We start from the raw sequence: 21,252 nt of genomic DNA on the forward strand, positions 1-21,252 counted from the left end.
AATAATCCCGAGACGAGAGTTCAAATCCCACCACAGCAGCTGGGGGAATTTAAATGCAGTTAATTAAATAAATCTGGAATTAAAAAGCTAGTACAGGAAACTTTGCTTTATCCGGAGGTTAACTGTCCGGAATGCTCGATCCACCGGCAAAATTCAGGAGTCGGTTCAGTAAGTTTTTTTTTTCGTTGCTTTTTTTTCACCAGTCAGGCTCTGCAAGGTCTAGCTAAAGCTGTTGCTTAGCTACAGAGACGCTTGCAAGCTACGGCCGACTGTTTAGAAGCTGTTGCTAAGCAACAGGGCTTGTTGCTAGATACGGAGCTCAAAAGCTTCCGTATGTTTCAACATTAGCGCTGGTTTGTCCGGCAGTTTTGATGGGACAGCAACAGCTCGGTCCCGTCGGTGCCGGATATCACAAAGTTCCCTGTATCAGTAATGGTGACCATGAAACTACCGGATTGTCTTAAAAAACCCAACTGGTTCACTAATGTCCTTCAGGGAAGGAAACCAGCCATTCTTACCCGGTCTGGCCTATATGTGACTCCAGACCCACAGCAATGTGGTTGACTCTTAACTGCCCTCTGAAATGGCCCAGCGAGCCCCTCAGTTGTACCAAACCGTTATGATAAAGTCAGCACTGTGGGAGTACCTTCACCACACGGACTGCAGCGGTTCAAGAAGGAGGCTCACCACCACCTTCTCGGGAGCAATTGGGGATGGGCAGTAAATGTCGGCCTTGTCAGTGACGCCCACATCCCAGGAACAAATACATTTTTAAAAATTAGCAAAACTCTGCATGATCGTAACCCCATAATTCTGTACAATTACTTTTTACTTTCTTGCATTATCTTTGCCCCGCTGACTGTTGTTTTGCCTTTTCCTCCTTCATCTGCCAATGGCTGGGGTATGGTGCCATGGCTATTGACCAATACCTCGTCCAAATCACCAAATGTATGGGCCGATACTGGGTATACAATGTTCAGCCTCTCCCCACAAGCACATGCAGTGAGGCTCCTATGACTAACAGCATCTGAGATTCGTTAACTCAGCGCAGTGGCGATTGAATTTGGGACTTTCCTGCTGTGGATGGCCCTGATCCACATTAAGACATTGAACTGACCAACTGAGTCGCTGGAAGAGCCTCCGCAATAATTTAATCGGTGATTTTAGCGAACCCCAGTGAAACACATGGTATCTATCGTCATTGGTCTACTATCTGCAAAACGTTAGCTAATGTTGCACTGTTAGTAAAAAGGGCTTCTCACAAAGTTTTGAATGTTTTGAAACTTTATTTAAGGCATGAAATATGCAAGATCTGAGTTTGCCAAAACTCTCAAACTTTTTCTCTTGAATCTCTCCTGACAGAGGTACATATGATATTTATGTAATGAAAGACGGGCAGCCTCTACTCGTTGGCAAATACGACAATCATGGCAGCTTCGGTGAGCTGGCACTGATGTACAACACTCCGAGAGCTGCTACTATTGTTGCTACCACAGAAGGAGCCCTCTGGGGCCTGGTAAGTAACGCTGTGTTATGGTCAAGGATTCAGAAAATGGCCCTCATTAGAAGTTAAAGATATATCTATTTACACGTGTGTATATTTATGATGGTCTGCCTAGTTCAGTTATTATTGAAAGCACAATGTGTCTCTGATCCTCTGAAATTGTGCTTCTATTATTCACTCACTTTTATCAAGAATTGAATTTTGCAAATTATGTTCTTTAGGGTGGTGGATACAGAGTCAATAGAAGCCTTCAAAAGGGAATTGGATAAATACTTGAAGGAGAGAGAATTGCAGGGATATGGGGAAAGAGCAAGGGGGAGTGGGACTAACTGGATTGCTCTTCGAAAGAGCCAGCGCAGACTCGATGGGCCGAATGGCCTCCTTCTATGCTGTACTATTCTATGATTTAAAAGAAACCTCGTTGCTAAAGTAAATATAGAGGTACATCTCCCTGTGCATTACTCACAGCTCAAGGATGAGGCTGAGCGTATTGTGATCGATGGTGGTGCTGAAGCAGGCTAGGGTGGGGTGTTAGCCGCAGGGTGTGGGTCGAGGCGCATCAGACATTCAGAGAGGTGTTTGGTGGCAGGGGGGGCGGCGGGTGGTGGAGGTCTGGCTTGTAACATGAGCGAGGAGCATATTGGAACCAAAGGTGGTGACAGTGAAATAAAAAGGGAAACTGCAAATAAAACAGAAATATGGAAATAAAAACACAAAATGCTGACTATACACAGCAGGGCAGTCAGTCCAAAGCAGCATAATCCGTCTGGTCAGACAGCATCTGTGGATAGAGAAGCAGAGTTAACGTTTCAGATCGCTGACCTTTCGTCAGATGAAAAAACAGACTCTCTTTCTCTCTCCACAGATGCTGCCCGACCTGCTGAGTGTTTCCAGCATTTTCTGATTTTATTTCAGATTTCCAGCATCCGCAGTATTTTGCTTTTATAATAACTCGTTGTCTTATCTATCCAGACGCTGACTGACCTGTGTATTTTCATCATTTTCTGTTCTTTTATTTCTGGTAGTGATGGGATTGGTAAGGTGGAGGGGCTAGTAAGGAACGAGCTGCCAGGTCAGGTGTTTAAGGCATTGCTGAACATGCCGGGAGGTGTTACAGAGCTAAATTAGGAGTTTGGTTTTACATCTTTGTTAGGCTGTCTGTCGAGATTGAAGCAGGGAACTAACATGGCAGCTGAACGCGAACAATTTGTTGCCCCATTCTCTCGCTTAGTTGTTTTTGTGAAATATAATTAGAAGCGGTCGTGGAAGGAAAATACGAAACAGCATTATGATATCCATCAGATAGTAGAAACACTGAACTGATCTGAAAACTCGGACACGAGTGTACAGACACACACACAATGGACACAAAAAATGTCTTACTGGGTTATAATAAGATTGCTCTGCTACTGCGACTGTTCCTTGATTTTATTGCTTACCAGTTGAGTGGTTAGAGGGAAAATATTTGCAGTCAGGCTTAAAATGCTTACAGCCATATGTAATGTCTGTAACAAAGTGTCAGTGAAATGTAAGTATGCTCCCCATTCTGCCAACCCACAAGGTGCCATGGCTTTTGCCCGTACTCTTGCGCAACACCGCAAAAATATATCTTTGCTGTAACTAACCAAGCTGCAAGTAATTGAAATGCCAGTTTTCGGGCTTCTTCCCTTTAAACTGGCTTTCGCTTTTTTTTTTGACAAGGTAGCCATTTTAGGATATAACGCTAAAGTTGCCATATAACTTCAGAGTTGGGTTCTGACCTGATGCCAGACGGGAGCAGTTTGAAGCCCCATGGAGAAAGTAGCCTCACACCGCTCGTGTTTGACAACCAGTGGAGTATAACTGCAGTGTGGCATCAAACTTGGTCTACAAATTACACAGGGAATGCTTTGGACCTCCTGGACACTTGAACAGTGCTTTTTTTAACATGCACCAAGGCCGGATACACGCACCTACGCTCTCAATAGATTTCAATCTTAACGACTGGGAGCAGAGCCTGGACGTGCAGAGCTCTGTCTGTGTTCTGATGGTATGGATCAGGTACTGTTGGCAGTGATTGACCGCGGCAGTATAACTCTGCCCCATCATACATTCCCAATGCTGACTGTGAGATTTAGAAAAACGTTTATGAACTAGGTGGGGCACTAATCTATGCAAACGTTTTACCTCGCACGGTACTGTTATTGTGCTGTAGAGTCTGGATCACTAAATCTGGCTTCTTTATACAGTACTTCGTTTCCCATTCAAATAAGATTGACAGCTTTGATGGAAGCTGGAAATCCACTCCTACACCGCCACCTGCTGGACCTTCGGAAGTATTGTACCAACTAATTTTGATTTGCGCTCTTTGCTGAAAGCACAGGAAGGACACCCAGAGGGTTACTACAAACCTTTTGAAATACAAATGTTTATGCCTTTTTTTTAATCTTATAATATTGTTAAGGCTGGGGGGAAGAGATTGTGTTTCCAAGAGCCTTTCATCAGGAGATTGTTCCCACCCTCTAAACACAGACATGCTTCTACACCTTTTAATATCGGAATGCAATAGAGAGAGCGAGGGATTTCATCAGACTTGGACATAAACGCAAAATCCGACCCGTTCGCAGGTGTCTGCAAGAAGATGTGTATCTAATCTGTCTAGACACACATCACTGAATACATAGAGGAAAACTTGGCAGATGTATTGCAGTTTTGGACTTGCACAAACAATTCAAACCAGCTCGCAAATGCCCTTTATGTACTCAACAAATACCTGAAATTGTATAAAGAATATACTGGATAAATGTCTGTGTATGTGTGTGTGTGTGTTGGTATTTGCACGTGTGATTATGCGTGTTGTGCGTGTATACCTGGTTAAATTACCACGCCTTTTATCACTGAATTCAACATTTCATAGATTTCTCTGCATTATGATGCATTTGTCACCTCCAGGCTCAGTTATTCCAGTGCTTTCATTGCTGGCTCAGAATTCCTTTTTCTAAAGCCTATCGGTGAAGCACCTGAATACAAAGTGCTTCATAACATTTCGAAAATATACAAGAAAAGTAGAATAATTAACAGGGCAAGAAAGACTTACATTTTTACGAAATCTTCTCTCTTCTCTAAAACTCCAACAAAGCTCTTTGTGCAATGAAATGCTTTTGGAGTGCAGTCAATTGCTTTTGAATAAATGGAAGGAACTGGAAAAAAAGAGTCACAACATCCCCTTTTACTTAACGTAGAATGAATGTAGCTGTTGGTGTACAATGTACAGCCTGAATACATGCCACTGAAAGGGTGCATTACAGAAAAATGTAGATGTTTTCATGATTAGGAGCGTATGGTAGCAAAATAGCACTTTTTCACTGTGAGGCTTTGTCACTTTTTTTGTTACTGTGACATTTTATTACTTCTGAATTCAATTGTTTTACTAAAACAATTCTATCAGTCACTCACTGAAAAACCCTCGTTGTGGCCAGTTGCAGACAGCCTTGCACCTACGTACTCTCACCACGTATAATTAGAATACTCTCTTCAATCGCCCATGGCATTACATGTGCGGGTTGAAGACCAAGTGTAGTCTTCAGCTGAAGTAGATTGGGGACAATCAGACCAAGATGTGCAGGCATAACTTCGTTCCCATTTTCCAGTCATACATTCTGCCCTTATTTTTATTAAAAAATTCCGTTGCCAAATTTATAATGGGAACTGCTTATTTAAGCTTGTCATCATGTTGTAATGGCAGCTCCCTGCCACTGGTGATGCTGCAGCGCCTCCACTGGTAGGAGGGCTTAACAAAGCGTGACAAGTTTACATCGGCAGTTTCCATTATAAGTGTTAATCAAGGAAAAGGTTGACAAGAAGTGCACGCAGAGAGAAGATTTGTACGAAATTACTGGGCCGTGTCCTGTGGTGTTGCACATGTGGAATCGACAACAAGTATAGTCTAAGGTCGCCTTATCCGAGGAAGGATGTTCTTGCCATGGAGGGAGTGCAGCGAAGATTCACCAGACTGATATCTGGGATGGCAGGAATGACGTATGAGGGGAAATTGGGTCGATTGGGCTTATATTCGCTGGAGTTTAGAAGAATGAGAGGAGATCTCATTGAAACTAATAAAATTCTAACCGGACTAGATGCAGGAAGGATGTTCCCGATGGTGGGGGAGTCCAGAACCAGGGGCCACAGTCTAAAGATAAGGGGTAAGCCATTTAGGACAGAGATGAGGAGGAATTTCTTCACCCAGAGAGTGGTGAACCTGTGGAATTCTCTACCACAGAAGGCAGTTGAGGCCAATTCATTAAATATATTCAAGAAGGAGTTGGATATATTTCTTAAGGCTAAAGGGATCAAGGGATATGGGGAGAAGGCAGGGACAGGGTACTGAATTTGGATGATCAGCCATGATCTCATTAAATGGCGGAACAGGCTCGAGGGGCCGAATGGCCTACTCCTGCTCCTATCTTCTATGTTTCTAAGGTGAAGCCAGGTTGGAGGGTGAGGGAGAATTGGACCAGAATTGGCCAAGCAGATACAATTTGCTTCCCATTTTAAAGTAATACATTCTGTCCTTGTTTCTATACAATACTTTGATGATATTATTTATAGTTAACTAAAAATACTTGTACTTGCAGCAATTTGGGAAGCCAAGAAGTAGAGTTGACGAGAGGATAGGTATTTCGCTGCAGTACAGACCTAAGAGCTGGGAGATGCAAAACTGAGGTCCTGTAGTGCCGCCATTGGCTGAATGGTGTAACTACAGCATGACCAATCTCGACATAGGAATTTATAATCGAAAAAGTTGACACAAAAGTGATTTTTTTTAAATGACGACAGAAAATGAGGTTGTGTCGTGCACACAGACATAAGGGGGGAGAAATTCGGTGGAGCCGCAAACGGGGCGCCAAGCTCGCCTGGGCGCCGGAATTAGCGCAGCGATCGGAGCAGTTGCGACCACCGGAAATTCAGCTTGAACGCCCCAAGAGGGACACAGGGCGAGGCTCGAGGCGCTCCGCATCCCTCTTAGAGCGCTGAAACTGAATATCGCAGCGCAACGTACCGCAGCGCCACACGCTGCGGCACGGCGCGCTGCGGTACTGCAGGCCTTCCTCCCGTTCTTAAGGGGGAGGGGCCTGCACCAGCGCGATCGGAGATCGTGAGTGCCGGCAAAAGAGCCCGGCACCGAGGAGAAGTGCCGGGCTCTCGGAAAACGGCCGGCACTGCCGCGGGGGGAGATCAGGAGGCCGGGGACGGAGGTGCTGGCAGGCGGCCGCCGAAAAAAACGGCCGCCCCGCACCTCCACCTTAATTTGCACCACTGCCGCCACAGGTAGGCCCCGTGAACCGGGCGCGATTTGCGAACGGCGCTACAGAGGCGGGCGCTACCGAATATCGGATCGGGGTGGTAGCGGGGTGCTGCGCACACCGATGACATCATCGGTTGCGGCGCAGCGCAACAGGTTAACGCCGCCATTAGTGCCCCTGCTAAAAATCCCGGGAGGCGTGGCCAGTGGCGCTAAAGCCACTGAGTGCCCTCTTTAGGCGCTAACTGGTGGCGCAGCCCACCGAATTTCTAGGCCAAGATCTTTAATACATTATAGTAGATCTCTAGTGGCGTTGATAGTGGTGAGTCCAAAGATTCTCTGTTTTAAAACCATAAAGGTGTTTATGCCATGTCGGAGACAAATCAAAGCCACTGGTTTACAGTGACTGAATAAGTCAAATGCCATTAAAATTTACTGGTACTTTGAAAATTGAATTTCACAACTGTGTCCATTATATTTTATATATATATATACTAGCTGGGGGCAGCCCGGCTTTGCCAGGGCTGTTTTGGGCCGGGCGGTTTAAATCGACTGCCAGGCTTTTGGGCCCTGTCTGTGTCCCTTTGTGAATCTGCTGCCGGGCAACATTTCTACCTTTTTTAATACCTTGAAAGATGAAAGTGAAAGTACTTATAAAACGTTTTTGGTAAATCTTATGTTATTTTTAAAAGAGATACTAACTTTTTCAAAGCTGGATGATCAAAGTAGTTTGAGCTGGAAGCTGAAGTAATGGCAGTGAAACAATGGCTGCCACATCCCCGAGATGAAAACGATTAGTCCCGCCCACACACACAACCATCAGGGGACCGTACTGTAGGATTGGTCAATCGTGACGGCACAGGATTGGTCGAACCTTGACGTCAGTCAATCAATGCTAAGTAGCAGATAATGAGTTTAATTTTGAAGGTTTTTTGCATAAGGCGCGAACAATTTTCGTCCGACCGAAAAGTAAATACGCTTACGAGCGTCCCGGAAGCGTAAGCTTTCTTCGGAGGTAACGCGCGCGTAGGTACGCCGTATAACTTTCGAGCGCATAGCCGGACAGACGCACACCCGAGGACAGACAGATCGATTCCTTTATATATATATATATAGATATATATGTGTGTGTGTGTGTTTTCCTTTACTTACATGTATTTTATTTTTAATCCCTTATTATTTTAATGAAAGAAACAGCTTTCATTTATATAGTGCCATTAACATCCTCAAACATACTGAAGTTCTTTATAGCTAATGACTCACATCGTTAGCTCTTTCAAAGATATATATTGATAAACCTGAGATCGATAGATTCTTGGGTACTAAAGGAATCGAGGGATATTGGGATAGGGTGGGAAAGTGGAGCTGAGGTCGAAGTTCAGCCATAAAGAAAGAAATGAAGAGAAAAAGATAGAAAAAAGAGCAGAGAGAAAGAAAGAGAAGGAAGAAAAGAAACTCGTTGCCACGTGGAGTGGTTGAGGCGAATAGCGTAGATGCATTTAAGGGGAAGCTAGATAAACACACGAGGGAGAAAGGAATAGAAGGATATGCTGATAGGGTGAGGTGAAGTAGGGTGGGAAGGCGGCTCATGTGGGGCATAAACACTGGCATGGACCAGTTGGGCTGAATGGCCTGTTTCTGCGCCGTAAATTCTAGGTAAAATTATTTTTCAAGTGTAGTTGCTGTTGTTTTATAAGCAAATACAGCAACCAATTTGTCCCACAAATAGCAATGAGATGAATGACCAGTTAATCTGTGTTTGGTGGTGTTGGTTGAGGGATAAACATTGACTAGGAGAACACTTCTGTTCTACTTTAATTAGTACCAATGGATTTTATGTCCACTGGAGCAAATAAATAGGGCCTGAGTTTTAATATTTCACCCGAAAGACAGCACCTCTTGCGTGCAGGGTTAAGGTTGGACTTGAATCCACGATCCTCAGACTCCAAAGTGAGAGTGTTGCCACTGAGCCGAGGCTGAACAATGCTGAGAATACACAGCAAGATTAACAACATCATCTTGTATGTATATTGTGCTGTTAATGTAGAAGAACATCAGAAATGCGCTTCACAGAGGCATAGTTGGTCAATAATGGATGCTGAGTCAAAGACGGGGATATTAGGATGGGTGACCAAAAGCTTGGTCAGAGGTTGGTTTTAATGTATCTACAGTATTAAAGGAGAGGGAAGTGAAGAAGCAAAGGGGTTTCAGAAGGGGGCCCTAGTGTGTGGGGTCTAGATGGCTAAAGACACGGCTGTCAATAATGTGATGAAGGGAGGGAGAATGTACAAAAGGCCAGAGTCAGAGGAACAAATAGTTCATGTGGCGGGGGAGGGGGCGGGTGTTGGAGGAGGTTAGAGATAAGAAGGGCAATGCCATGAAGATACTTAAATGGATGAAGATTTTAAATTGGAGGTGTTGGGGAACCAGAAGCCAAAGTAGGTCTCAAAGAAAGCAAGAAGAGGGATGATGGATGAGTGGGACCTGGTGCAGGATAGGGACCTGCAGCAGGATAGGATACGGGCAGCATTGTTGTAGATGAGCTGAAGTTTGCAGAGGTTGGAGATGGGAGACTGGGCAGGAGAGCAATGGAATAGTTGAGAAAGACAGGTTCAGTGGCATAAGAAATAGGAGCAGGAATCGACCATTTGGCCCCTCGAGCCTACTCTGCCATTCAATAAGATCATGGCTGATCTTCTACCTCATCTCCACTTTCCCGCCCGATCCCCATATCCCTTGATTCCCTTAGTGCCCAAAATTCTATCTCCGTCTTGAATATACTCAATGACTGAGCATTCACAGCCCTCTGGGGTAGAGAATTCCAAAGATTCACAACCCTCTGAGTGAAGAAATTTCTCCTCATCTCAGTCCTAAATGGCCAACAGCAAATAGGCTAAGGCAGTGATGGAGGCTGGAGATATTATGAAGGTGGTCTTTGTGATATAGTATACAAGGTTGGGAGCTCCGCTCAGGGTCATATAGGGAACCTGGATTGCGAACAGTCTAGGTCAACCTGAGACAATGGCTGGGGAATAGGATGGAATTAGCGGCAGAAGTATGGAGTCTGTGGTGAGAGACAAAGACGATATATTCACACTATCTAATGTTTAACTGTAGGAAATTTCTGCTCCTCCATAACTGGATAACACAGAGGCAGTGGAGGGGTCAAGAGACTTGGTGGAGAGGTAGAGCTGGGTGTCATCACTGTACATGTTGAAGCTGACTCCATGTCTGGATGATTTCGCCAAGGGGAAGCATGTAGATGAGGAAGAGGTGGGGGCCAAGGACAGATACTTGGGACTCTGGAAGCAACAGTGTCAGGGTGGGAAGAGAAGCCACTACTGGAGATGTGCTGGCTGCAATCAGATAGATAAAAGTGGAACCGAGCAAGGGTAATCTTACTTAGCTGGACAATGGAGGAAAGGCTTTGGCAAAGAATGTGTCAAAGGCTGTGGAGAGGTCAAGGAGTGGCGATGCACCACAGTTGCAGTCAGAGAATGTAATTTGTGGCTTTCATCCAGGCCATTTCAGAGCTGTGGCAGTGATGGAAACCTGATTGGAGAGATTCAAACATTTGTTTTGGAGGCAACAACATGTACAAGAACTTTGGAGAGGAAAGGAAGGTTTGAGATCTGGTGGTAGTTTGCAAGGACAGAGAGGGTTGAGGGTATATTTTGCGGAGGGGCTGATAATAGCAGTTTTGAAAAAGAGAGGGACAGTATCGGGCGACGGATCCATTTTCAATGTCGGCTAGCATAGGGACCAGGAAGGGTCGTTGGATTAGTGGGAGTGGGTCTCGTGGCCAGAAACAACCTCAGGGAGAGAATAAGGGGAGCTGAGAGAAAGACGTGGGTTCAGGGCTAGGACAAGAGGGAGCCCTAGGCTTGAAGAGGGAAAGCAGCAGAGGCAACTGAAGCAATGGTCTCAATCTTAGTAACACAATAGTCCACAATAACGCACAAATTGGATGTAGATATCTTCTATTTAGCAGTACTTGGGAAGATGAATGGGGTTTAGCTGCGCGATGGCGTTCCAGGGCTTTGTTAACACTGGGGAGTGGCGATAGGAGGAGGAATCCTGGAGTGTAAAGGGGAGGCAGTGTGTTGCTGGAATGTGGCAGCATGGCGGGGTTGGGGGGCAGGGTGGTTCCTGTTGATCTAGCATCACTGTGGAGGGGCAACCTAAGGTTTTGTGGAACTCTGGAAGGCAAAGCTGGGGATTTAATGCACAAAACTTCATTGAGGCAAAAATTGGACAGACGTGGTTAAGGGTCAGGGAAAGGGAGCTCAGCCGTGATCAAATTAAATGGCGGAACAGGCTCGAGGAGCTGAATGGCCTACTCCTGGAATCATAGAATGATACAGCACAGAAGGAGGCCATTCAGCCCAACGTGCCTGTTCTGGCTCTTTGAAAGGGCTGTCCAATTAGCCCCATTCACTTACTCTTTCCCCATAGCCCTGCAATTTTATCCCCTACATGGTGCACCCTTCTTGCATCTTCCCCTTTCGTGAGGATGTCACAGGAGAAGCTCTGAAAATCTAAATGAGCCTCGGCATTAATCCAGATGGGGAAACCAGCACCTAACTAACAGGTTTACAGAAGCAGGTTAGTGCAAGGAAAGAGGGAAATAAGGCTGTTTGAATTCTAAATGTATTCAAATAAGAATTTTACTGCAGAATTTATTTTATAATCCCGTGACAATAAGTCAATTTAGATAAATGTACAGAACTGTTTACAGGAAACTTTCGATTAACCGGCACCTAAATAACCGGAAATGTCGGTTAACCAGCAAAATTCAGGAGTAGGTTCAGGTAACTTTTATTACATGCCTTCCTCCATGTGTTGCTGTGCAAGGGTGTGGCTGCAGCTGTTGCTAAGCTACAGAGACGCTTGCAACTTGTGGCCATTGTTTTGAACCTGTTGCTAAGCAACAGGGTTTGTTGCTTTATCAAATCAAATCAAAATCAAATCAAATCAACTTTTATTGTCATTGTTAGTGCACAAGTGCAGTACAACGAAATGTAGGCTTGCGGCTCCCGAGAGTGTACATTTAGATTAAGACATTTAAACATTCAGCTCCGTATCTTTTACTATAACGTTTGGTTATCCGGAATTTTTGATGAACCGGCACCACGTCGGTCCCGTCCGTGCCAGATTAAAAAAAAGTTTCCTGTATTTTAAGTCACAGCAACAGTAAAGCTATTATAAGGCGATGAAAGGAAAAAGCTGCTGCAGTCCTCAGATAGTTAAACTGAATCGAATCAATGACCGAAAAATAAAATGCCCTTCCTTTGCAATATTTCCTTATAAATCAAGGGAAGGGATAAGTATTTCGCTTGACAAAGGAGCAAAGTTTCACAAGTTATTTTTATGCTATCTTGGAAATAATCCAAATTTTATTTAAAGAGACAGTAGGTCCTGAAACTCCTGAACCTGGCCGGCTCATCAGAGGTGCAGTTGGGCGGGTGGAGGTGGAGTTTGGGGCAGGACCCAGTTCCACCAAGACTCCACCCCTTTTTGTTTACAACAGCAACAACTTGTATTTGTATCGCGCCTTTAACGTAGCCTTTGACACCGAGCCAAATAAGGAAATACTGGGACAGAGAGGTAGGTTTTAAGGAGCGTCTTAAAGGAGGAAAGAAAGGCGGAGAGGGTTTAAGAAGGGAATTCCAGAGCTTAAGGCCCAGGCAGCTGAAGGCACGGCCGCCAATGGTGGAGCGATGAAAATAGGGGATGCGCAAGAGCGCCGAGATCTCAGAGGGTTGTAGGGCTGGAGGAGAATCCCAAGTTCCTAATTTTGGTGTTTGTTTTGACGGTAGAAATTTATCAATGATCTCGGTAGAAAAGTAAGTGGAAAGCTGACTTTTATTTTACAGGCATTTGGCGTCTGGTTCACAGTCCTGAATTTTCTGCGCTGCCCATTTAAAAGCTGCTGAAAGCTGGACAGGTGGCAACCCTAATGAGACTCAAGTTATTCATGCCAAGAAAGAACCGGGAGAATTTTAAATAGTGATATATTTCATAGTGCAAAAATAAGGGCACCAGCCTCTAGTACACAACCGTGCTGCTGTCTTTTCTTGTGCATACAGACAAAGAAAAAAAACGGTTATTTGAGATGTCTGGAACCTGTAATCTGAAGTATTCATGTCCTTTAAACATGTGGCGCTTTCTCTTGGTTTAGATTTCCATCGGTTCATTTCCCTGTCCTTCTTTGCAGGATCGTGTTACGTTTCGACGAATCATTGTGAAAAACAATGCAAAAAAGAGGAGGGCGTATGAAGCATTCATTGAATCAGTACCCCTGTTGAAATCCCTGGAGGTACAGTTGTTTTCCTTTCATTTTACAGAACTAAGAGCAGCAACAACACCAGCTTGCATTTATATCGCGCCTTTAACTTAGTAAAACGTCCCAAGGCACTTCACAGGAGCGTTCTCAGACAAAATGTGACACCGCACCACGTAAGGCGACCAAAAGCTTGGCCAAAGAGGTAGGTTTTAAGGAGCATCTTAAAGGAGGAGGAGTGCCGAGGCAGAGAGGTTTAGGAAAACAATTTCAGAGCCTGCGGCCCGGGCAGTTGAAGGCACATCCGCCAATGATGGAGTGATGAAAATCGGGGATGCACAAGAGACTAGAATTGGAGGAGAGCAGAGGGCTGTTAACCAATGTTCCTGACATGAATCTCGTCATTCATGTGGAAATGACTTATGAAATAATACCGGGTGGCCTGCTGGTGGCGCTATCCAGGGAGAGTATAAATACTCGGGCATGGGCCCAGCTTGCTCAGGACATTCTTTAACAGGAACTAGTGAAGGACACAACTAGATCTCCATGTTGAAAAACAGTTGATTAAAGCCTTGTTTAACACTTGGACCAAGTGCCTAGTAGTTTTCTTACGTCAGTTCCCACTTATTTTTTCTTGTAATAACAAGAGAAAATGCTGGAAACACTCAGCAGGTCAGGCAGCATCCGTGGAGAGAGAAACAGAGTTAAAGTTTCAGGTCTTTTTCCAGTTCTGACGAAGGGTCACAGATGTGAAATGATAACTCTGTTTCTCTCTGCCTGACCTGCTGAGTGTTTCCAGCATTTTCTGCATCTAGCATCGTCAAAAGAGGAAGGGAGGAAGTTTAGGATGGGACGGCAGGGTGGGGGTTGCAACCATGAACAGAATCCACAGATAGTTGGAATCAGCAGTGCAACACTTAGTGTTCATAATGAAGTGATTGTCCCAAGTAATTTGCAGAAATAATGTCGGGTAAGAAAAACCTACCAGAAGGCCCTATTGTTGGGCAGCTTTCTCGCTTTAAACCTGCACTACACTGCTGTTAAGGGAATATATTCTGTTATAGTTCTTTGGAAGACGAGAAAGATTTATGTGAGAACTTCCATTGCAAATGCTGCATCAGTATTTAACATTTTATTTTTCTTCATGTTTTCTTTCACTGTGAAAAGCATTGTGGATTTGGTTTTGTGCAAGGGAAGGTTTCCACTGGTTAGCAAAGACATTATTCAGATCAGAAAAAGAATACATAAACATAAATTAAAACGTGGTACAGGAAACTCTTTTTTTACCCGGGACCGGCGTGGTGCCGGTTGATCAAAAAGTCCGGATTACAGAGAGGTATACTTACTAAGGTACGAGAGCCCCGTACACGGCCACAGATCCAGGCGTCCATGTTGCATGGCAACAGGTGCAGGAACCCCGGTTACACGGCCACAGACCCAGGAACCCCAGTTACATGGCCACTAATATGAAGTAAAACTTACCTGAACCTACTCCTGAATTTTGCCGGTTAAGAGAGATTTCCGGTTATTTAGGTGCCGGTAAAAAGAGAGTTTCCTGTAGTCACTGTAGCATTATAGACTATTTTGTTCCCTTCGTTCCAGCCTGTACTGTACCCAACTCTGCTTACCACAGCTGAGATGGGCAGGCAGCTAAACGTTCCCCCAAACTTTGCTTGTGTTCTGCCAGGTGGTGGACGCCAGAATGCAACATGAGGTGAAATCATCTAATCAGATAACCAAAATGGGCTGTTCTCTTTTTTTTTATAGATGTGGGGGTTGCAGTTTCACAGTCTTTTTGTTTTCTTAAAAAATTCCTTATGCTCTAAACACCTCACACAGTCTCTTGATGCTGCACCTGGCGGTTCAAGAGATTGACATTTCTTGGCTGGGGGGCCGAATTGACCAACCACATTTGTCGAGGATTTGCACCTTCCTTTACTGTCCAGGGAAAAAAATGAGCTGCACCAATAGCATGAGGCTGACACTCCCAGTGCAATACTGAGGGAGCGCTGCACTGTCGGATGTGCCGTCTTTCAGCTGAGACGTTAATCCGAGGCCACATCCGCCCTCTCAGGTGGACGTAAAAGCTCACACAACACTATTTCGAAGAAGAGCAGGGGAGTTATCCCCGGTGTCCTGGCCAATATTTTTCCCTCAACCAACATCACGTTACAATGATGTTTGTGGGTGGCTTGCTGTGCATAAAGTAGCTGCCGCATATCCTACATTACAACAGCGACTGCACTTCAAAGCCTACGTCATTGGTTGTAAATCACTTTGGGACGTCCTGAGGTTGTGAAAGGCGCTATAGAAATGCAAGTCCTTTTATACCCCCAATGTTACTCTACAGCAGCTGCTTGAAGGTGTGTGCGTGTCACCTCAGCCTTTCCCCAATTTCAATAAACCCACATTGAACAGTGCCTTACCATACCATTTACTTTTTCTATGTTTTGGATGTCTATAAAATAATGGGGTTGGGGGGGGGGGGGGGGATTCGCTAGTGACCATTTTGGGTTGCTAACATCGCCTGGGGCGCTAAATTTAACGCCCGACGAAAAATAGCGCCGGCGATCGGTAAATTCAGTTTTAGCGCCCCAAGAGGGAGGTGGGGCGCTAATTCAAGCGCTCCACTGCCTTCTTAGAACGCTAACCCCGAATATCGGGGCGGTGCGTTCTGCAGCGCTGCGCACTGGGCCACGTAGCGCTGCCGCAGGGAAGGGCTCCTCCCCTCATTAAAAGGGTGGGCCCAGGCCCACAACTCTACGGGGCCCTACCTGGACCACCGGGGAGCGGGGACACGAGGAGTGCCGGGCTGCCAGATCGCGGCACGGACCCTGCGTTCAAAGACGCAACGGGCCGCGACAAGTAAGTCGGCTGATTTTCTTTTTCCCCGCCCCCCTCCCCTTTACTTATCGCCCCGCAAGCCTCCTGCCGCTCTGTTCCCACCCCCTGAATCGGTCGCTGTCATCGCCCGGCGCAGATTCAGGGGGCGCCGGCCCATTTTGCAGGCGGGGTGAAAACGGGGTGCTGCGCACGGTGATGACATCGTCATCGCCTGCATAGTGGAGCGGGGCGCTACTGGTTACCGCCGCAGCTAAACTCCCGCTGAATTTAACCCCGTTAGCGCCCCCCGGGGGACTCTAACAAGAGGCGCAAATGCACCAAATTTCTAGCCCTAGGTCCTTTAGACTGATATTAAAAGCTTCTTTTACTCTTGTGGTTCAAATGGTGCTAATAAAACCACCCAACCTCTGGATGTGATATTTAAACCTATCTTAATAATTACATTGTAATAATATCCAAATTATATGTTTTCCATTTAACTGCACGTTGCCATTTACGTTGAATTTTACTAGCATTCTCGGCAATAACTATTTGTGTTTCAGATTTCAGAAAGAATGAAGATTGTTGATGTAATAGGAGAGAGATCGTATCGTAACAATGAACTTATCATTGCACAGGTCAGTAGTTGGTTCACCCAGAAACAAATCAGATTTATTACATGTTTGGGATGCAGCCTCTTTGGCTTTTTTTTTGGAACAACTTGAGTAAGTAACTTCCAAACTCCAGGTTAAATGACTTCATTTTGTTTTTTTTATTTATTCTCTGCCGATTTTCTCATTTTGGAAGGTGTTCTTGCTAGAGTACAGTACCACAGACACCAGTTGCCCTCCACTCCCTGCATACAAGTAGCCATTCTTCATACGTGAGCCTGGAGGGTGAGTGTGTGAGTAGGCTATTCAACTGCAGGGGCAGCACAACAATAACAACTTGTATTTATATACAGTAAACTCTCGTTTAAACGGCACCTAATTATCCGGAATTCACTAATAACCGGCAAAATTGATACTCAGAAAACAACACCTCAATAACCGTAAATGTTGCCAAGTCCGAGTCTCCCGCGGTGGCTGAGTTGGTCAGTGAGGGTAGTTCTCCAAACCGCCACTACTTGGCATCTTGGCGCTGTCGGAAGTCTCTCAGAACACCGTTTGTTAAAAATAGCCTCGGTAGATATACCTCTCCGTTATCCGGAATTTTTAATCAACTGGCACCATCCCGGTCCCGTTGGTGCCGGATACGAAAGAGTTTACTGTAGCACCTTTTAATGTAGTAAAACATCCCAAGGTGTGTCACAGGAGTGTCATAAAACAAAATTTGACACTGAGCCGCAAGGAGATATTGGGGCAAGTGACCAAAAGCTTGGTCAAAGAGGTAGGTTTTAAGGAACGTCTTAAAGGAGGAAAGAGGTAGGGAGGGAATTCCAGAGCTTGGGGCCTTGGCAGCTGAAGGCACGGCCACCAATGGTTGAGCGATTAAAATGAGGGATGCTCAAGAGGCCAGAATTCGAGGAGCGCAGATATCTTGGGGTTTGTGGGGCTGGAGATTACAGAGATGGGGAGGGGCGAGGCCATGGAGGGATTTGAAAACAAGGATGGGAATTTTAAAATGAAGACATTGTTTAACCGGGAGCCAATCTAGGTCGGCACAGCCGACCCTGATCTAATCCTCATCTAATGGCTGCGCATGAACACTTCTAGTTGGGAGTCACTTGATGCTGATCGGGTGCAGCAACTCTGGCTCGTTTTCCCATCCCTTATCCGGGAGTGCTGAGATCAATTGTAGGGCCTGGCCGAGATCAGCTAACTCCGCAGAGACAGTAAATCGGACCTGGACTCTTCCTGTTTGGTATGGCCCAGCTGCTCACTACCTAATAAACTGCTGAGGTACCGGGGATAAGCAACTTTCAAACTAAAGGTTCCATAACCCAGCTGTTTAATATATGGGTAACACAAAGCCGATGCTGATTTTTGCATTTTATTTATTATTCATTGTCGGGATGTGGGCGTCTCTGGCAAGGCTGGCATTTATTGCCAGTTCCTGAGAAGTTAGTGATGCAACCGAGTGGCTTGTTAGTACAATCATCAGCAGAAAGAGAAGTTTATTCTTCTGAATATCTTGGTTCTTCAAGCTACAGCAGTTAAGTGAATGTACATTACAAGATTTGAGTAATTGTACAGTGCTACCCTTAATGCAACAAATTACTATTCAGTTATAATTTTGAAACCTGAAAAATCTCTTCATTATTTCACAGGGAGATAAAGCAGACTGTTTCTTCATTGTAGAATCAGGTGAAGTGAAGATCATGCTCAAGAGCAAGGTGAGCAATTTAATTGGCACAAGTAGAGAACAAGTGATCATATACTACAGATACAAAAGCACAATACTGTGGATGCTGAAAATACCCAGCCGGTCAGGCAGTACCTGTGGAGAGAGAAACAGAGTTAACATTTCAGGTCGATGACCTTTCATCAGAACTGGAAGAAGTTAGAGATTTAATTGTTTTCAAGCAAGTGCAGAGTCAGGGAAAATGGATGGATGGGTGTGAGAAAGAACAGAGTAAGGTCTGCGATAGGGTGAAGGGCAGGAGTGATTAAATGACAGAAAGGATGATGGTGCAAGGCAAAAGTGAGTGGTAATGGGACAAGTAAAGAAACAAAAGATGGGACCAAAGAAGTTGTAAATGGTTACAACAGAACCATTACCAGCATCTGCTGTCCAAGAAAATGGGAGTGGTGGTTATGATCTGAAATTGTTGAACTCAAATGTTGAGTCCGGAAGGCTGTAAAGTGCCTAATCGAAAGCTGAGATGCTGTTCCTCGAGCTTCATTGGAACACTATCAGAGGCTGAGGGCAGAGTGGAATGGAGAATTAAAGTGGCAAGCGACCGGAGGCTTGGTCACGCTTATGGACTGAACAGAGGTGTTCCGCAAAGCGGTCACCCAATCTGCATATGGTCTCCCCAATGTAGAGGAGACCGCATCGTGAGCAGCGAATACAGTATACTAGATTGCAAGAAGTACAAGTAAATCACTGTTTCACCTGGAAGGAGTGTTTGGGGCCCTGGATGGTGGGAAGGGAGGAGATGATAGGGCAGGTGTTACATCTTCTGCGCTTGCACGGGAATGGGGAGTGGGGAGAGCGTGTTCAGGCTGATGGAAGAGTGGACCAGGGTGTCGTGGAGGGAGTGATCTCTTCGGACTGCTGAAAGGGGAAGGGAAGGTGTGTTTGGTGGTGGCATCACGCTGGAGGTGCTGTAAATGGCAGAGGATGATCCATTGAATGTGGAGGCTGGTGGGGTGAAAGGTGAGGACAAGAGGGAGGGGAAAGGGTGAGGGCAGAAGTGCGGGAATTGGGACGGACACAGTCAAGAGCCCCGTCAACCATGGTGGAAGGGAATCCTCAGTTGAAGAAAAAGGAAGACCCTATTGGAAGCACTGGTGTGAAAGCCTGCATTGTCAGAACAAATGAGACGGGGAGAATGGAATAGAGTCCTTGCAGGAAGCGGGGTGGGAGGAAGTGTAGTCAAGGTAGCTGTGCGAGTCGTGAGCTTTATATTAGATATTGGTGGACAGCTTATTCTCAGAAATGGAGATAGAGAAGTAGAGGAAGGAAAGGATCGGAGATGGATGAGAGAGGGGTGGAAATTAGAAGCAACATTGATGACATTTTCCAGTTCGGAGCGAGAGCAGGGAGTGGCACCAATACAGTCATCAATGTACTGGAAAAAGAGGTGAGGAAGTGGCCTTGAGTAGGACTGGAACAAAGAATGTTCCACTTACCTCATGAAAAGGCAGGCATACAGCTCGGACCCATACGGGTTCCCATAGCAACACCTTTTATTTGGAGGAAGGGAGTGGAGTTAAAGGAGAAGCTGTTCAATGCAAGAACAAATTCAGCCAGGCGTAAGAGTGGTGGTGGTGGATGGTGTTGAATCCGTGTGTTAATGGAGACACGGAATGCAGGAGTTGATTTAACAAGTGTTTACTGAACAAAGTCTGGAGGTGAACTAACTATACAAGACGCTATACAGGCTTATATACCCGAGTGGTCACTACCGGTACTACAGTACACAGGGGCTTCAAAAAAACATAGTTCCTCTTAAAGGTACATCCACTACAATTCCTCCCCTTTTAGATAAATAGTACATAACATTTTAAGGAATCATTAATTAACATGTTTACAAGAACAATAATCTACACATTTGCTGAAGTTAATCAATTACAAATTCAGTCTCTTTGGAGGCTTCCTGACTCGGTCCGGATAACGCCTCGGTGGTGTAGTAGGTTTCGGTGGTGTAGTAGGTTCTTTTGGCAAGGTCGATTCGGCTTGAATGCCAGTGTCGGGTTCATCTGGTTCCAGTATCACCGGATCGGAGGTAGATACTATGGGTATCTCTGCTTCATCATTAAGCGTATAGAGTTGTGGTGTAGGTTGTCCCTTTTCGGATGACTCTATGATCTGGTCAGCATGGCGCCTTATTATGCTTTCTCCAATGTCCACGGTATACATCAGCGGTCCTAGTGGTGGAGCGTTTTGGACCTTCTGGCATCCTAGGCAGCTCTTGGTCATTTCTTCGATGTCTCCATCGATACCTGGCCACCACACAAACGCTCTGGCTAAGTTCTTCATTTTCACTCCACCTAGATGCCCCTCGTGAAGCTCCTTTAGCACTTTATCCTGGAGTTTGGGTGGAATCACCACTCTGGATCCACACATCAAGGTTCCTCGGCATACTGACAGCTGTTCTCTTCTTTGCGAGAATGCTGGCAACAGTGGTTCGCCATGTGCTGGCCATCCCTTCGCCGTTAAATCGTAGACTCGTGAGAGAGTCGGGTCATTTCTCGTTTCCTTTTCAAAGGTAGAATTTGTCACTGGTAGACATTCCACTATGGTCGAGTGGAACATCTCCACTGGGTCCACTGTAGGTGCCTCTTCTACCGTTGGCAACGGTAGGCGCGATAAACCGTCAGCATTCCCATGCTGTTTTGTTCCTTTGTATTCTAAGTCATATTGGTGTGCCCCTAGGAAAAGGGACCACCTCTGTAGCCTTTGCGCTGTCATAATGGGAACGCCCTTTTTAGGGTTGAATATGGAGATGAGGGGTTGATGGTCAGTCAACAAGGTAAATTTTTGTCCGTGTAGGTAATGGTTGAATTTCTTCACCCCCCACACCAGGCTGAGTGCCTCCCTGTCGATCTGGGCATAGTTACGCTCAGCTGAGTTCAATGAGCGTGACGCAAAAGCTATCGGCCGCTCCGAGCCATCGGGGAATCTATGCGATAATACCGCTCCCACGCCGTAAGGGGATGCATCGCACGCCAGTCTGATTGGCAGTGATGGGTT

General features: G+C 45.5%; 2 protein-coding genes across 6 annotated transcripts in view; one reads left to right on the forward strand and one right to left on the reverse strand.

Annotated features, from left to right (window-relative positions):
* Positions 1–21,252, forward strand: part of prkar2aa (protein kinase, cAMP-dependent, regulatory, type II, alpha A) — a 286,292-nt gene that overhangs the window by 250,787 nt on the left and 14,253 nt on the right. For both annotated transcript variants that reach the window (XM_086002060.1, XM_086002062.1), the window contains exons 6-9: positions 1,363–1,516; positions 13,003–13,104; positions 16,455–16,529; positions 18,161–18,226. In XM_086002060.1, the coding sequence (XP_085858186.1) occupies positions 1,363–1,516; positions 13,003–13,104; positions 16,455–16,529; positions 18,161–18,226 (397 nt within the window). The remainder of the gene's footprint in view (positions 1–1,362; positions 1,517–13,002; positions 13,105–16,454; positions 16,530–18,160; positions 18,227–21,252) is intronic.
* Positions 1–21,252, reverse strand: part of LOC147111297 (uncharacterized) — a 182,119-nt gene that overhangs the window by 45,072 nt on the left and 115,795 nt on the right. For 2 of the 4 annotated variants that reach the window (XM_086002057.1, XM_086002059.1), the window contains exon 3: positions 4,581–4,683. The exons of 1 other annotated variant lie outside the window; for it this stretch is intronic. The gene's annotated coding sequence lies outside the window, so the exon portion shown is untranslated. Of the gene's footprint in view, positions 1–4,580; positions 4,684–16,639; positions 18,331–21,252 lie in introns of those variants that run through there. One more of the 4 variants, XR_015080081.1, reaches the window with a different exon arrangement.

This window comes from Somniosus microcephalus, chromosome 11, assembly GCF_052327205.1.
Source record: "Somniosus microcephalus isolate GS21.2 chromosome 11, FLI_Smic_1.0, whole genome shotgun sequence".
In the NCBI taxonomy this organism is placed as follows: domain Eukaryota; kingdom Metazoa; phylum Chordata; class Chondrichthyes; order Squaliformes; family Somniosidae; genus Somniosus; species Somniosus microcephalus.